We start from the raw sequence: 17925 nt of genomic DNA, 5'->3' as shown, positions 1-17925 counted from the left end.
GTTGTTATCAGCCAGAAAGTTGACCTATATAGTGTTGTTGTTGTGGGGTTTTTTTTGGGAGGGGGGGGGGGGTACTTGCCAAATGAACTTATTGCATTCTTTTTTAACAAAATTTATTTCTCTTATCATTTATTTGACCCAAAGACAGCGACTGAATTCACGTTAAAATGTAAAATTTCACAGAAGGACTTTCACTCACCTTATTTATCTTTTCTTTCGGATGGGTCAGAAGATTCGGGAAATGAGATAAAACATCACAGTTGAGAACGACTTGCGTCTGCTCATCTGTACCAGTCACGATGTTGCCAACTGCTCTCAGAGCTGCAGTCTATGGATTAAGCAATGATACAATTGATTGCTTTTAAAGAGTCTACATATGATTCCTAGAACTAATTTATATGTAGAACTGATTCTGAGACAAGGATAAATGTGAAATTTACATAATTAAATGATGCAACTAATTACACATGCCCCAATAGAGCCTCAGTTTCAGTTTCCTGATCAGTAGTTTTTACACAATACAGCATACCATTTTTTTTAAATTAGTGGAACATGAATAATAGACCAGATGAGATTACCTGCTAAAAGTGAAAAAAGAAATTCTTTATATGCCAGGTTGATTAAATAATATAGAGGAGTAGCAAGCTATATGTATGGTTCCATTTCTTACATATAGAAAGCATAGAAGAACAAGCTTAACAGAGAGAAATTTAAAAAGTAAATAATAATAATAATAATAATAATAATAATAATAATGTTAATTTATATCCACTTTTTCTCTCCATACAGAGACTCAAAGCGGCTCACAATTAAAATCACTGCAATACAACTTCAAATATACAAATATTAAAACAGTATTAAACATCATCAATTGTTAAAAACAATTCACGTTAAAACCATAAAAGCACACAAAACCACAGAACACCCCGACCAGATCTCAAACGCCTTCATCTTTAAAAACCTGTCTCAATAAAAAGGTTTTAGCTCGCCCCAAGAAGGACAGGAGGGAGGGGGCCATTCTGGCTTCTCTGAGAAGAAGGGAGTTCCAGTTGAGGGGCAGCCACCGAGAAGGAAGGCCCGCGATCTCGTTCCCACCAACCAAGCTTGAGATGGAGGTGGGACTGAGGTGGGACCAAGAGAGAAGGGCCTCACCTGAAGATCTCAGGGACCAGGCAGGTTTGTACAAGGGGATGTGGTCAGCCAAATAACCTGGACCTAAAGATCTCAGTTGCAAGTCTGAAAAAATAGCTACAGTATATCACAAGAATAACCCTTACGGTTTACTCCTCTCTTTCACTAAAAGAGATACAAACACCAATCAGCCTGGAAATGACTGACACATTAAGTTCATGAAATTTATTACAGTCAGTCTCAATTGTAGCAACACAAATGACTACAGGGCTAGGGCTATGTCTTAACAGTTTTAATTGTATTTATATGTTTTATCTGTTTTTACTGCTTAATGTGATGTGTGTGTATGTTTGTATTTGCAATGTAGCATTGAAATGCTTAAACTACAAGCTGCTCTGAGTCCCCTTCAGAGACAGATAGAGCGTGGTAGAAACATAATAAATAAATAAATAAATAAATGATGGATAGGTATTTAAAGGCTGATTATAACCTTTCAAAACAACTTTCACCTGTCGTGAATTTTTTTAACTTAATTATAAGTATATCAATTGTTAATAACTGGATAATGTATGTGGTGCTAAACTTAGAACCATCATGTTTTGTGGCCCAAAATCTTTCCATATTTATCTATATATCTATCTATATCTATATAATAAGAGTGAAAATATGTAAGTGTGTATATTTGTAGGCATGTATCTATGTATGCGATTTTCAAGATGGCACCCATATTGAGAGAGCCCTGTAACCTCTACTGACGATGGATCTGGGCCAAACTTGGCACACAGACAGACACCCCCCTCATGACCAACTTTCAGTGCTAGTAGGGTTATAGGGGATTGACTTGGGAGGTTGGGAGTTGTAGATCACCCACAATCAGAGCATTTGAATCCCATTGACAATGGATCTGGACCAAACTTAGCACATGTACCCATCCTGGCCAACTATAACCGCTGGTGCTGTTTGGGAGCAATCACAGATGCCCACCATGGCAAAGTTTGGAGACAATGACAGATGAGGATGGGAGTTGTAGTTTCCCACATCCTCTAATGAGATTGCCGAGTACCAAAGCTAATGAAATAATACAATGGATTGGGTTGAAGCCTAGTGCTTCAAGTTCGGCTACGATGCAATATAATAGAATAAAAAAGTTACCTGGACTTTAACCTCCTGATGGCTCAGAAGGGGAACTAAAAAAGGTACAACTCCTGAATCTATCACCATCTGAATTTGTTCATTGCCACCATCCGTTAGGTAGGACAAGGCCCAAACTGTGTCCACAAGAATCTACAGAAGAGAGACACTTCATGTTTAAATATAAGCCAGTGGTAAACATTTGAGTAAGGTTAATATTGTTAGATAAAAATTTCTAACATGCTCTGAAAAAGTTTTCTAGCATTTCCAGTGTACTTCCTACATCTCAAAACAATCTAAATAATAGTGCAAGACAGATTAGATTTAGTAATAGTATCAACTAATTATATTATGCTGGCAAATTTCGAGTAACATACAAAGGAAATTCCAGAAAAGATTGTTAACTGTCCTCTAAAGACAAAATTGTTCTCCTAGAATCTTATTTAGCTCCAAATTTTATCCCTGAAACTGAACTATGAATTCTAGAAGCAGCCAACTGACTAGTCATATGAGCAGAAGTAGGTTTTCCAATTTAGAAGCAGGTGGCTATATAAAAGCACTGTAACTCAATCCTGTAATATTAAACAGCAAAGTAACCAGGACAGTGGAAGCACCATAACATCATGTATGTTTGTGTTCGAACAGATTAGATCATGCCTCACAAGAAATATCACTATAGTGTCAAAGGAAATTAAAGGCATATTTGTTCAAAGAATTACACAGTTCTATAATAACAGTTACCTATGTCTTGCTAGCTGATTATTCCAAAATATAACATTAAAGGTTGCCACATTTGCTGTCACAGCCCAAAAAAATCCAAGCTAAATTAGTAAAGTTCACAGCAGAGGATAGAAATGGAAATAGTTTGGGATGATACAAATCAGACATCGTTATTGTTAGCATGTCACTGCTACTGTAATTTTAAAGAGCCAGTATACAGAGTAAGTTTTAATGTTTATATCAGAAAGGGCTTATTTGATGTCAAGGCCTATGGCTGGTACAAAACACATTTATTCATTCGTAGAATAACACAATTCATAATTCCAGTTTGTTTTGTTCCATTCTATCATCTTATTTTTCTGCCAGACTGATTTTAAGTTATTTTAGTTAAACTTATTTTAACCCCATTCCAAAAGTTTTAACTGGTTGAATTTTATTTAAAAATGAGGCTCCATGTTGCCTTACACTGGATACTATTAGTGTTCGTGGATTAAACTCTCATATTTATGTGACTTTACTTCCTTAAACAATATACAAAATCTGATATCCAGCTCCTCCTTGATAACTCCCATGTGCTGAAAAGGAGGTAAGTGGCAAACACACCTCCCTGAAGGTGTCTGGGGGCAATTTTTTTAGGTGGGACTATGTGATGTAGCCCAAATTGCCCACAGTATCTAATAACAATGACACAAGGATTGATATTTGCATTATGGGAGGGTAAGTGAGTTATAGCAATAACATTTGGATCTCAGAATTCAAAAGCAGCTGTAATGTAAACAGCTCGACTAGAGACTAGTGAGATTGCTATTGGGAATACTGAACCAGCTACTCTACTTTGTGAAAGAACTGTCCTAGGCACAAGCTAACTGCTTAGCAACCCATATTTATCTTTTCCTTTCAACATTCACCACATGCGAAAAGCCATTCCACAAAATTTCAAATTAGGCATATACTGAGCCATTACTGTAAATCTATGTGATTGAACATGGTACCCATTTCCTATTTTAAATATTTTTTCTTACAAAGGCAAAGAATAAGATGGATTATGGTACATTTCTCTAAGCAAGTATTTTTATACAGTGACTCAGGTAAAATAAACAGAAAATATCTTCAAATACTAAGAAAAATACTCAGAAAAAAGTTACTTACATTTATATCTGTATGGTATATGAGAACACACAAGGCTGGTAAAATCTGGGGAACAAAAATGTATTACAATGGTCCATTAAGGTCTGAAAAGGCAAAATGTACAAGGAAATACATGCATGCAAAATTAGGTGATGGAGAAACCAAATAAGTTACTTTTCAGAAGATTTAAATTTACATGCCTCCCTGTGTTTTAATATTTGGGTTCAACAATATAAGGACAAAGAACAAGCCCACAGCTATTTTAACCTTTTAGGTAAGTTCAAAAGAGGAAGGAAAGGAACACACTCACTTCTAAATATGATTTAAACCGCCATATCATTTTGAACATTTACATTTTATCAACAACTTGCAAATAGGGAAAAAACTATTTATTAGGCCCAATACTATTTCTAGTCAATTGTCCACAAGCTTTTCTGTCATGTGTGCGTGTGTATCAATTTATGTTGTAAATGCTCTGAGAACATGGTCATGGAAAACTTGAGTAAGTCAATTTTTAAAAATAAAACAAACATAGATGCTGCTGGATTCTGTTGCTTTGTTAGATTTTCAGGCCAACTTTAATGGTAGAGGAATGTGAATTCCCACTAGAACAGTAATAACAGATTAGACCCTTGTGTAAGTAGTTTTATTAAAAAGTTGCAAAAGAACACAGCTGCACTATATATCTGAGAACACTACCATTCTGGTGTCAAATGGTACAGAGATTCCATGTGGATTAATGGGAATTACTGCTGTTATGTAGGACTTATTAAAAATGCTTCAGAGGTCGCTCATAAATCAATCTTGCCTTCGGAATAATTTCTGAATCAAACTAAATGTGATGAGATGGACATACAACTGATTTACCAATGCTGCTATTTGTTTTTAAAAGAAATGCAAAAAAGTTAGAGAAACACAAGGTCTGTACCACTGTGTTTCAGACTAAAAGGTGAAGCAGTATTTCTACATTACATCTTACTAGCAATCAGAGGGTTAGTTTTAGCTTGAACATCACTGCAAACCCTACATATAACCCATGCATCCCTACCTATCACCAACCCTACTATGATTATCATTAAGCAGATACACTAAACCTCCATTTATAGCAGTATCTTATTTAAATCAGGAACAAAAACAGCTCATAAGACAAATCTGACTCATTAGTCTAGCTCATTTTGTCTAGGAATCTTGAGATGAGGCCATGGTTTGCTGCATAAGTTTTCCATCCAGGCATCAGGGATAGAAAGAGGGACAAATCCAGCTGGCTAACTCCACTCCATTCTTGCCATAAGCATTCAAGTAACAATGCAATGCTAAGATAAATAGACATGTAAAAAAAAACAAAAAACCGAGTGGATGCTAATTCATTTCATCTATCCTATATTTATATACCACCATCTAAATTCTTTTATTTTATTTTAAAAAAGCAGGAATTATCCTAAAAATGCATATTTAATATGAAGAAAAGAACGTGTAAGCACAGGAAGAATATGTTGTACATTATATACATATGCTTTCAGTTAATTTCAGTAAGTACAGGAACAAGGTAGGAATATGAAACTTCCAGCCCAGGAGTTCTACCTTCTACTTTTATCTCTGATCAGAGATAAGAGAATATTTAAATCTTAGAGAATTCTACTAAGCTTTATAAGCAGAAAAGCTGTTGAATGGAAATATACTGTGACTTGTAGGCAGGAATGCTAGCACAGTGGGATTAATTTCTGAGCAGCCATTATGGAATTGAGCTCCTTTGAATGTTTGGTGGAAATATTGGAATATATTTCCCAGCTAGTTTGGTTTTACTCTAGCAACAACGTTTTGGATTCAACTCAATACATTTCACTCCAACCACTGCTGGAATGTGACTTCTAAGACCATGAATTTAAATGCCAAAGGAATTCCCTATCTTTGTATTTAAGGGATGACAGAAAGGGCTTCTGACAGAAAGATTTTGAGCAGAAACATTTAACAAAATTAAGAAGGTAGGCATATTAAGGTTACAGGTATTCGAAACAGCAAGAGACAATGAGCAAAATGGTTTTCAGAAACAAACGCTTGTGCATAGCTGAGAGTGATGGAGCTAAGTGAACAAAAGTCAAAGAAAGGCTTACTGGTCTTACAAGTACAGAGAGATAAGATGGGGGTGAGGAATGGAGAATACAGAAGGTTAAAAAATGCATGTAGGATCCAAGAATGTTCAAAAAGTCATTGAACGGATTAAAGGAGTAGAAAGGCACACAAACAGAACCAGAAAGGTGAAAAAAATTGGCAACTGAATGCTGGAAAAATGGCCAGTTGATTAAAGTAAAGCAACAATGAGCAGGGAGATAGCTATAGAACAAGAATGGAAAATCTTTTTTCTGCCAGGGGCCATTAGATATTTAAAATATCATTTGCAAGCCATACAAAATTAGAGGGGAAGATCCTAGATGGACAGAGAGAAGGGTAAGGGGCTAAGACAGAGGTGGCAAACTTGTGGTCCTCCAGATGTTTGGGCCTCCAACTCCCAGAAGCTCCAACCAGCTTGTTCAATGGAAAGGATATGGGAGGTGAAATCCAAAACTCCTGAAAGTACACAAGTTTGAGTTTGAAACCACTGGAAGGGGAGAGAAGCTGGGCTCGACTCATGGGAGGAGGGGAGTACCTAGGTGGGCCTGGCCGGCGAGCACAGCCTTGGAAGCTCCTCCAACTTCTTGCAACTTAGATGGAAAGGGAGCATGGCCAACTGGGAGAGTGCAAGAAGGCAAGGAGGTATCTGGTTAGCTGACTGGGAGTTTGTCCGGGCCACAGGTTCTCCTCCGGCTGGGTCTGTGCACCTCCCTCCAGCCATATCCCCAGAAGAGCTGAGTAGCAAGTCACAGAAGGGGTAGGCAGGTTGATTGCTCCTCAGAACAGATTACAGTTTGTCCTGCCCAAAAGCAGGGGGGGGGGGGAGGACAGATGCCACAGAGCCAGACTTTGTGGTCTTTATACCACCCAGGGGTGGACATTCCCTACCCCTGCTGTAGAAGACGAAGGAAGAAATAGGCAGGGCATGGATATGAATTTTCCCCCAAGTTGACAGAGAGAAAAAGGTTAAGAAAAGAGAACAAGGAGGTTGTTGTATGCTTTCAGGTCCTTACCATTTATAGAGACTCGAAAGCAACCTTATTCTGGGGTTTTCTTGGCAAGATTTGTTCACAGGGGATTTGCCTTTGCCTTCCCCTGAGGATGAATGACTTTCCCAAGGTCATCCACTGGGTCTTCATGGCTGAGCAGACATTTAAACCTTGGTCTCCAGAATCTTAGTTCAACACTTAAACCACCACTCTCTCAAGAGATTAGAAGTTGGGGAAAAGATGAGATGTTAGGTCTGCCTTGGATGTAATGAATAATTATAAGCAAAAAGAGCAGGCAGTTGGAGATGTGAAACTGAATGAAAGGCAAAACATCCGAGCTAGTCTGTAGAGCTGTGTGTTATCAGCGCACAGATAGATAGGGAAAGTTATGCCAAAGGATAAAGGTTTCAGCACCACTTACACACTAATGATACCTCACCATACGTAGCCAAGATAGTATTCTAGTGATATTCATTTTGCTCACTCCCACCTCCTGCTTTATTTCCTCTTAACCTACACTTAATATTTGTGATCTAAATTGGAAAGCATTAACTTTTGGGTCAGTTTTATATAACTAAACTAATTATTTCTACACTCGTCTAAAGGCGGCAAAAGGGGGAGTCAGATAAAAAGAAAGTGTAGAAAGAAAAATCCAGTCCTTTGTAGTTCTTCGCAAAACTGAAAACCAAGAACATAAAAAGCATATGCTTTCACTTCAAGGAAATAAATTACTGCTAATTCCAAATACATTAAAATTATCCAAATATTTAATTTAACTATTTTTAAACTATCATATATAAGTTGGCCTCATGCATAAGTTCAGGGCAGGTTTTGAGGCCAGAACGATGTATTTTGTAATGTGTGACAATCTGATTCACGCCCCCTGCTAAAGTCTACAAGCCTGTCTCTATAATTAGGAAAAAAAGGTAAGATACTAATCTAAGACGCTATGAACGTAATTCCAAAATCTACACTATTGTCCTGATTATTCATACATTCTAATTTCAACTGAGATTTAAGGACTTTTATACATTACATAATGCTCTCTAAAACGATTTCTTAACATATTTGTCTGTAATATATGTGCTATTCTATCAACTTTGGATTGTTGCTTGAATTTCAAATGACTACCATTCTGTACATTTTGAACATTGTTTTTAAGGCCCGAAGGTTTAGCTTTAATATTACCTTATCCTCAAGGTTTAGTTGGAGTAAGATAAAACAGAATGTCTGCAGAAATTATTTATGCTGATAAGGAGTTAGTATCAACTATCTCAATCTCAGTGACAAGGGTACATTCGAAGTACAGACTTGAGATTCTGTAGGTCAAACATCAGTATACACACTCAAATAATGTTCCCTTAAATCGACTTGAAACTTGGGAAAAAAGGCTCATTAGCCTGCATTCTTTAGTTGGTAAAGATTTGACTTCACAGTCAGACAAGATAGATTCATCCGATGCAAGTATAATTAATTACTAGCATAGTAAGCCCTTCACATTTGTTGGGGTTAGGTGAACAGGACCACCACAAAATAAAAGCACTTTTTAAAAAACCTAAGAGAACACTTTTTAGGAATCTCTAGGATCTCTGTAGTCAACTGCTGCCATAAGTTGAGCATAGAACTACACTGGAGTACCTACATATGTCTGGAGAGTCTCTAGGTTCTCCAGTACAAGTTTATGTTCAATCTCTGACAGAAGTTGACCCCAGAGTCACATTGGAGGACCGACAGAGAAGATATTAATCAAACTGTAAAAAATAAATTTGCAAAAGTTAGACCTTCCAATATGGAGAGCCAACTGCAACTAAAATGAGGCACAAATAAATATGCATTAAAATGTACAGTAGATATGCCATTAAGGGGAAGCTGGATTATAGTGATATGGGGGTGTAATTGTACTTAGCTGTAATTCTTTATTTACCTCCTGAACTGTCTCCATAGGTGGTGGGGGATCCTTATTCCTGCAGAGATTTACAATGACCCATGTGACGTTCCGGAGGAAAGTGATGGGAATGGAGGGGTTGATGAAGGATAGAAGAGGTTTGACAACTCCCAGTGATATGACATAATCTCTACACTGAGGACCATCACCTACAGAAATGAAAATTTTAAAAAATTACATTCATGATGGAGAAACCTTGAAATGTATGCAGTGACTTATGCTTGGACGCTGATGTTCTATGTTTCCCCATTAGTAACCAGTAAACTCTACAGAATTACTGTTCAATGAGAATTTGAGCAATATAAGTAATCCTATGCTCATAGTAAATTAAGCTAAATTTTTACAAAAGAAATATTTTTTTGTAAAAAAAATGCTTCTATTGTACCAATAAGAAAACCTGGAGGAAACATAGTATGATAAGGCAATGCCAGTGTAAAAACAAACAAACAAAAACCACAGATTTTTAACCCCTTCAATGCTTGCCATATTTTTTAAAAAAACATAGATAGTACTTACCAATAATATTTCCAAGGGCCCAAACAGCTTGTTCACAAACATTTTGATGTGGTGAATGAAGCAGTCTTAAGAAGAGAGGTACTGCATCTGTAACAGCAGAACACTGGGCTCATTTTGGTCAAATGTGGAATCCATAAAAGTTTTGCATGCTATCACTATATAAGCAATACACTAAGCACTTGTTGCTTGACATTTCAAAACATTCTTCTGATACCACTTTTTAAATATAATTAGCTAAACATACCCATGTATAAATCAACGTTGTGTATAAGTTGACCTCAGATTTTGGGACCAAAAGTATAGATTTTGCTGTGACTCATGGATAAGTCAAGGGTAAAACCTAGGGGTACACCGATGGTATAATTTAGGGTCCCACTTGAAACTTAGCAACACAAGCAGGAGTGTGTACATAAAGAGGATGGATGTCATTATTGTGATCCCAGCCACTACTGCTGCTGAAGTGCTTGCAGCTACTTGGGGTAACTGATGAAGAAGGCGGCCTTCCTCATCAGTTACCTCTCTTTCCTCACCACTTCCAGCCTGAGGGCATTTAGTGGCAATCTGGGAGAGATTATAGTCTTATACAATAGATACCTATGGATTATGGCTGCCAGCCTCATGAAGGTTTATACAGTAAGCTCTTATTAGAAATGGCTTCCAGCCTTGTGGCACATCACAAGGGTTATACAGTAAGCCCCTATAAAAATTTGCCATTAGTCCTGCAGGGCTCTATTAAAAATTGCTGCCACCATTTCACTTCACTTCAAGTGCCCCAAAGGCGGATGAGCATAGAGCTCATTAAGACAGCATCATAGTTGTCATCTGTTTCTAGCACTAACCCATGGATAAACCAACCCACGATATTTGAATCAAATTTGTCAAGTTATGCACAGGAATATACAGTATATCACAACCCTCTCTTTTGTATAGAATCCAAAATCAAATTTGCCATATTTTTTAGATAATTACTTCTTCAAGAAGGAATAGAAGGGAAAGAAGGACTGACATTTACATCCTGAAATGTAGGCTCCATCCACCAACTAAGAGAGGGCTAGGAAGCTTTGTGGCCCAGAAGACTGTCACTCCGCACAGAGTGATATTGGTGGAGTCTAGCAATAATTTCCACAAAACTCACCATACTCCAAAAACTCTTATGCCAATGAGAAACAAATGAAAAACTCCCCACATTGTAGTGTACAGACATTTTCTTTTCTTTTGAACTTTTCTCCACCATATTTCAACTTATAGAAGCAGTCTCTGCTTGCACTCCAAATTATGACAATTGCTATAGGACATCCCATAAGCACTTGCTCTATCTCCTGGCTTTGGGGAAAACAAATACTGCTCCCTTCATTTAGCAACTGAAACAAACAAGAACGTGCTCAATCTCTCACACTTCCATATTGTGAGGGTAAGGAGGAACAAAAAACACATAACAGATTTTGAATAGACGTACAAAACAGATGATCTGCACACAACAAACTCTAAAAAAATGCCCTCTTGTAAAAAATGAATATGTCATGTGAAAATGAGTGTTTTTGGCTGTGAAGTAATACGTATTCCCTCAAATAAAAATACTTAGAACACTTACTAGACTGAACAACTGCTTGAGTCTGTACAGAAGTGCCTGATGCGATATTTGTCAGGGCCCATGCAGCTTCAAACTGTAAGGAAGGGCTGTTGAAAAACATCACAGTAAAATAGTGTTTGCACCACAAAAATGTCAGCAGACAGAAGTATGGAAATCCTAGTGAAACATTATACAATATCCATGTCTATTATGTATTTATCATTTATCTTTTCTACTGCTATATCCTGTTATAAGAATAAGTATAATGTTAATCAATTTTTGATTATTGTTTCTGAACAATATGGACAGTATAAAGTGTTTGCATATTTCTATTAGGAACTTTTGCAGAGCTTCAATACATACAGAACATGTCTCCTGCTTTTCCATTTTTTCCCTAATACAGCACAATAATATTACAAAATTGTACTCAAAGTAATTTATTTACACACAACTAGATAAGAAAATAACTGAACAAATAAGCAAGGCAAGAAAGTGGGGGAAACTTGGAATCAATAAAATCTAGTAAGGTGTAAGAAGTATCATAAGAGTTGTTTCATACCATTCATACCATTCCTCAGAGCTGAAACCTAACTCAGGCCTAGTTAGCTTTCTGAGCAATTCTGAATAGAGTCTCAGTCATAATGGCAAGCCTTAACTGAAGGCCTTCTGAACAAAGATTGTGCTCTGCAGAAAACAGCCTGTGATGTCTCACCCTGTGCTAAAATAATCCTCTCTCCTAGGAACATCACTCTTGATTGTATAGAAAACATGCTCAATCAAGGGCTTCTGGCACCATTTAATTGCTCCTAACAGAAGTACAAATGTTCTGAAAATGAAGCCAATGTGATCTGACAGTCCCCTTCTCCCAGGAATAGGTTGTCTTGGGTTTTTAATTATATCTTTTTTATTGTGTAAATCAAGATAACAAGATAAAAAGGGTGATGGTCAAGTAGAAGAAAGCGAATGAGTACTTCTAAAATGTCTGTGACATTTGTTGCATAAATCTATTCCAGGATGGAGACCAGTTTATTCATAAGCACTCTACTAAGTCTGCAAAGACTTGGTTTCTTAAAAATACCTGGCAAACTCATAAAAGGTGTATCATATATTCCATATAGAGGGTCCCGGGTTTAATTTGTAATACCTCTGGTTTAAAAAGTAGGACGTGATGTTAAAAGGCTACTCCCTGTGAGGGCAATGCTGAGAAGGAAATACTGAGTTAATTAGCCATCAATCCACCTTAGGAGAAGGCAACATCCTGCCTTTCTACCCCTAAAGCTTTGGAAAGCAGTAGCTCTTGCAGTAAGAACATGGGAAGCTACCTTTTACTGTGTTACACTTTTTGTTTAGTCCAATATTGTCTACTTTTAGCAAAAAGGTTTGTCAAATGCCGATGGAAAAGCCTGGGGTTTCCAGTGACCAGTTATGTCTGCTGGAAGATCCTACAGTTCCTGACTCTCGATCCTGTACTGCATAATAATAATAATAATAATAATAATAATAATAATAAAAAGAGTGGTCCCAGTGGTGATCAGCGCACTGGATGCAGTGCCTAAAGACATTGACCTGCACTTAAACACAATCAGCGCTGACAAAATTACCATCTGCCAGCTGCAGAAGGCCAACTTACTGGGATCCGAACGCATTATTCACCGATACATCACACAGTCCTTGACACTTAGGAAGTGTCCGACGTGTGATCCAGTTCAACAGCCAGCAAAGGGTCTGCTGTGGACTCATCTTGTTGTGTTTCAAATAATAATAATAATAATAATAATAATAATAATAATAATAATAATAATACCAGTCCTCTCTCCCCAAAGGGACTCGGCGGTTTTCAAAGTATAACAAAGATGGCAAAAATTCAATGCCAAGAACAAGCAAACAACAATAACCCCAATAAGCAGAATCAGAAGGCTCAAATATGGCTGGATACCACTGTACCCAAAGATGCACATGGAAAGAAGCAGCCCAAATAAAGTCTGAGTCTACCTGGTGTTGTGTTAGATCTGAATGCACCAACTGTGCTGAAGCTGTCTGTTGGAGATCAACAGTAAAACTAAGCATCACATGAATGAAAAGGTTTAAAATGTTAAACAATCTGTGGTGTTCTTACTCAAAAATCAAGCTACAGCAAAGAAGCATTTCATTTATAATGCTTTTGCATCCCTCTTCCAGCCAGGGATGTATGTCATACATATGTATGTGTGCTTGTATGGATAGGAATAAGGAGCTTCACAACAGTCTGTGAAAGAGGAAAGCTGCCTTGGCTCTAAAGTAATGTTACAGGTTTAGTTCTTCCTTTCTCTGTGCCCACTCTGTCACAGACTCTCTCTCATACCCACTTATTTCTTTACTTGGGAAGTGTGAGGACAAAAGAGTAATGTTCTTCACAGAATAGAAGAGGAATGGCATTTGCTCAAGTGAACCTTGAGCAAAGCTGCTTACTATCCCAAAACCTAAGAAACCCTTCCTCATGGTGAAATGAAGATACCTTTTTTGTGGTAGAGAGTGCATTCTGCATAACAATATGAAATATTTATTTATTTATTTATTTATTTATAAATAAATAAATAAATAGTATCTAGCTGGGATAGCATAACTTATACAGGCTCTTCTAGAATGATTAGATCAAGCCCTAAAACACATGGTATAATCTGCATGATTCTAAGAGGATTTTACACCACAGTGTTACCATAAAACTTTTAGTAGTAGACCAACATTGCATTGAGAATTATAAAAAAGCCTAATTACCCTATATTTGAAGAATGCTTTTAGTACATGAAATAACAAATGAGACAAATAAATGATTACTTACTTATCATCCCTTTCTAGACATTTAACCAATATTGGCAAAATTCCAGATTTTATTAGGTCATCAATAGGAGGATTTCTGTCACTTGATAATAACTTTCTGTAGAATTAAAATGAAGCAAATCAATAAAAACATTAATGTAAAGAAAGCATTAATGGTACTTTTGTCTTGTAACATCAGTATGAAAAGACGCCTACCTTGCAGCCTGAACAGCACTCAGCTGGATAATAGGGTTATCACTGGTAGCATTCTGTAGCAATATATAGATCAGAAAGTTTAAAAAGTCAAGTATTAAACAAACAAATCTAGTTTAAATAAATAACATATTCTTTATGGACTTACCTGCAATATAGCTTCCAGTGTTACATTTTGCTTAAAAAAAAAAACAGAAACAGAAATTAAAATTATCAATGATAATTCCCATTACAAGTCAAATAATTCTCCAAAAAAACAAGGAACATGGCATGTAATTTAGGTGCCCTCTACAAATACAATTCATTTTCTACAAGTGCCATGCTTTGAATGACCATGTTACTCTAACTGTAGTAGTTAAAGGTTTCAAGTTATAATAAGGCATTTAACAAAGTCACTTACTGCTTTGAAGTCAGCATCAACATCTGAATCTTCTAAACTTTCTTCCTGGGGAACATTTCTTTTTTTCAAAAGATGTTCATCTCTTTTATTCTGAAAAGAATCATGACAATAAGCTTCAATGCTTTCTAACTGTTGACTGGTTTTTAGAAGTAAATGGGAAAACAATGTATATAAATTAATATTATTGTCCAGGTATATGAATAAAATAAAAAGTTCACTCAATTACATTTTGGAAGAAGCCTTCAAGCGGTCTCTGAATGGTTCAAAATCTATATGCTTACCCAACTTGTTTTATTTCCCATACCGTATACACTCATCTATAAGTTAACTATAATGTCTCCTGGGTCATCGGTTGGAAGCCCCTCCCCCCAGCATCAACTGCCACTCTGGGGCCAGAGTGGACAAGGGGAGCCAGGAAGACAGAGTTCCATCATGTGTCACTGGTTAGGAGTCCCTCCTCCCAGCAACAATATAGTAATATATAATATTAATATTATGCTGTGCTAAAATATAACATATTGCATTATCATTGATAATATTAGAAAGTTATACAATATAATACTAATAATAATACAATATAATAATTATATATTTTATATTACATGTAATATTACTAATAATATTACAGTATTGTGGTATAGTACAATATAGAAATATATAATGCTAATAATACAATATATTGTATACACATATAATATTGATAATATTATAATGCAATACAATATAATAATACAAAATAATTATATATTTTATATTACATGTAATATTACTAATAATAGTACAGTATAGTGGTATAGTACAATATAGTAATGTATAATACTAATATTGTGCTAGGCTAATAATATAATATATTGTATGAACGAATAACTTGTAAGTCGCTCTGAGGGTGAGAAAAGCAGGATATAAATGTTGTAAATTTTGGGGCAGAATTATGGAGTTTGATATATTGAGGTAATTCTAAGGAAAAGGGAAACAACTAATGAAGAGTTAGCCCCTTGCACTACTGCCATTTCCTCACCCGGGCTTTCAAAAAAGCCTGGAGTGGTGCCATAGTGGAGAGAGAAGAGGGGCAGTGCATCTTTTAGATTATTCTGGGATAGGCTAAGCCATTGCCATTCACCACTCTGATTGGAGAAGGGATGGTTCCTTTTTTATAATAAGATTTTAAAACTAATGTCCACATTGGGTTGCTGTGAGTTTTCCAGGCTGTATGGTCATGTTCCAGAAGCATTCTCTCCTGACTTTTCACCCACATCTACTGGTAGCCAGAAAAAAACCCTTTAAAACCAGGACAACAAATAAAGAGCAACACTAAACAGGAGAATTCCAGACAAGAATAATTCAGGGCCAGCTAACACCTCCAACAGAGGATTCCCCCAGGCAGCAACCAGCCAGTTTTGAAGCTGCAAGTCCATTAAATTCTGCAAGTCCATTAAATTCTTATGCACAGACTTGGCCAGTTGTCCTACACCAGTAGCCAGTCCCAGTAAAAACTATTGTGTATTGAAGGGGTGGTAATGATGAGGCCTTCTAGACACTGTTAGACAGCACACCCCTTGACCTCTAGTCAGCAAAACCAACAGTGAGGAGTGCTGGAAGTTGCAATTTTAACAACAATTCCTGTCCTTGGATTTACTGGCAGATATACAGAAGCTTAACAATCTTCAAATTTAAATACAAAGATGGACTGTGCCCTTTTCAAAAGAAGAAATATGCAAACTTAACAACATATTCACAGAAATGTGCCTGTGCACACATCAACACAAAAAAGCAAACACAATAGGGCTCTGATAAGACATTGCAAATACTACAACTCATTCATTAGACTGAAACACAAGGATACAACAGTGCATGAATCAGAGAACACTAGTGTAGACTCAATTCCAATAGCATAACAATAACCTACCTTTGCCCTTAATTACACAGCTTTTAAAACCAATAATCACTTTCAACACAGCAAAAGACAAACAAAAGTGATACTTACCTTTCTAAGTTCAATAGTAACTTCATTTCTATGTCTTCGCATAGTCTGCAAAGAAAAAGTTAGAAACATACATAAATTAAATTAATATTCAGAAGGCAATGGTTGTTCAATTTCTTCAGCTTAGCCACTTTTGCAGAACTCTCAGTTATAGATTGGACCAGATAGTCACTTCCTATATGTTAAACAATACAATTTGCTGATTTTCTATAAAGCAGAGTACAATATTTAATTTGAAGTGTGAAGTGAGTGGTCAGGGAGACTGTAACCGTCCTGTTCTGTACCCCCCTCCCCACAACTCCTCCGAAACAGATTACTTTTTCCTGTAACAGGCACCAAGACTAGAAGTATCCCCCGCTAGGAGAAATAATGGATGGGAGGAAGCACACTTCTCTTAGTCAAGCAATATGTTGTATTTAAACTTTCACACATACCTCATAGAAAACCAACATAGTTTGCACTGAAAAAAATATATTCCGAGAATCAAAGTTGCAAGGAGGCTTATGAATCATCAGGTCCAATCCCTGCTCAATGCAGAAGATTGCGCTAGAGCAGCTCTAAGCAGATAATATTCTGGGAGAAGAAGTCCCAAACAACTGGAGGATCAAAGTTTGGGGGTGATGGCTTTACCTAAGTAAAAATTGAATTCTGCAAGCTATGTATTTCATGTAAATTAAGTAAATGTGGAACTTTTAACATACAGTATTTATTCTGCTTCTTTGGTCAGAGAAAAAGCCAGTTTTAATTATGGATTTTAATTTCACATCTCATGTCCACTACATCTTAATAAATGCTCTGTGTATTTTAAACTATGGATTGTGTAGAAATATGTTGTAATATGTATATTTTATATAATGATTATGTGTTTCCGCTATGTTGTAACCCACCTCAAATCACAAGGAGAAGCAGATAAGAAATGAATTATTATTATTACTATTAAAAGAAGCATACAAAGTACTGACACTCTGTCCTTACAACCAGCAGAACCTTTACTCAGCTATGCTCAGCTTTCATATTTGAACACTACTGCCCATGCCTATTTTTACAGAACATAGGATATATTTATTTTTAAAAGTGAAAAAGGTTCACAGAACAGAACTGAATTCTATAAAACACTCATTTTCTCCCTTATGCTTCAAAGTGGTTCTGAATTTTCTACCCCAACATTCCCATTTAGGTGCAATTTAAAACAAATGAGACTGCAGAACGGCTCAATAAGACTGAATATGAACCCTGACACCAAACTGAGCTCCACCAGCAATGCTCTTCAAAACTCTTTCATTTCAGAATTCCTCA

At 36.5% G+C, this 17925-nt stretch overlaps 1 protein-coding gene across 1 annotated transcript in view; it reads right to left on the bottom strand.

Moving 5' to 3' along the window:
* Positions 1 to 17925, bottom strand: part of KPNA3 (karyopherin subunit alpha 3) — a 34076-nt gene that overhangs the window by 10010 nt on the left and 6141 nt on the right. The window contains exons 2-12 of the mRNA XM_060785050.2: positions 16633 to 16677; positions 14649 to 14738; positions 14397 to 14426; positions 14252 to 14304; positions 14058 to 14153; positions 11261 to 11346; positions 9670 to 9756; positions 9133 to 9302; positions 4132 to 4176; positions 2284 to 2415; positions 200 to 328 (exon numbers count right to left, since the gene is read on the bottom strand). Of these exons, the coding sequence (XP_060641033.2) occupies positions 200 to 328; positions 2284 to 2415; positions 4132 to 4176; positions 9133 to 9302; positions 9670 to 9756; positions 11261 to 11346; positions 14058 to 14153; positions 14252 to 14304; positions 14397 to 14426; positions 14649 to 14738; positions 16633 to 16677 (963 nt within the window). The remainder of the gene's footprint in view (positions 1 to 199; positions 329 to 2283; positions 2416 to 4131; positions 4177 to 9132; positions 9303 to 9669; positions 9757 to 11260; positions 11347 to 14057; positions 14154 to 14251; positions 14305 to 14396; positions 14427 to 14648; positions 14739 to 16632; positions 16678 to 17925) is intronic.

This window comes from Anolis sagrei, chromosome 1 (assembly GCF_037176765.1).
Source record: "Anolis sagrei isolate rAnoSag1 chromosome 1, rAnoSag1.mat, whole genome shotgun sequence".
Lineage (NCBI taxonomy): Eukaryota > Metazoa > Chordata > Lepidosauria > Squamata > Dactyloidae > Anolis > Anolis sagrei.
This window is presented reverse-complemented; position numbering and strand designations above follow the sequence as displayed.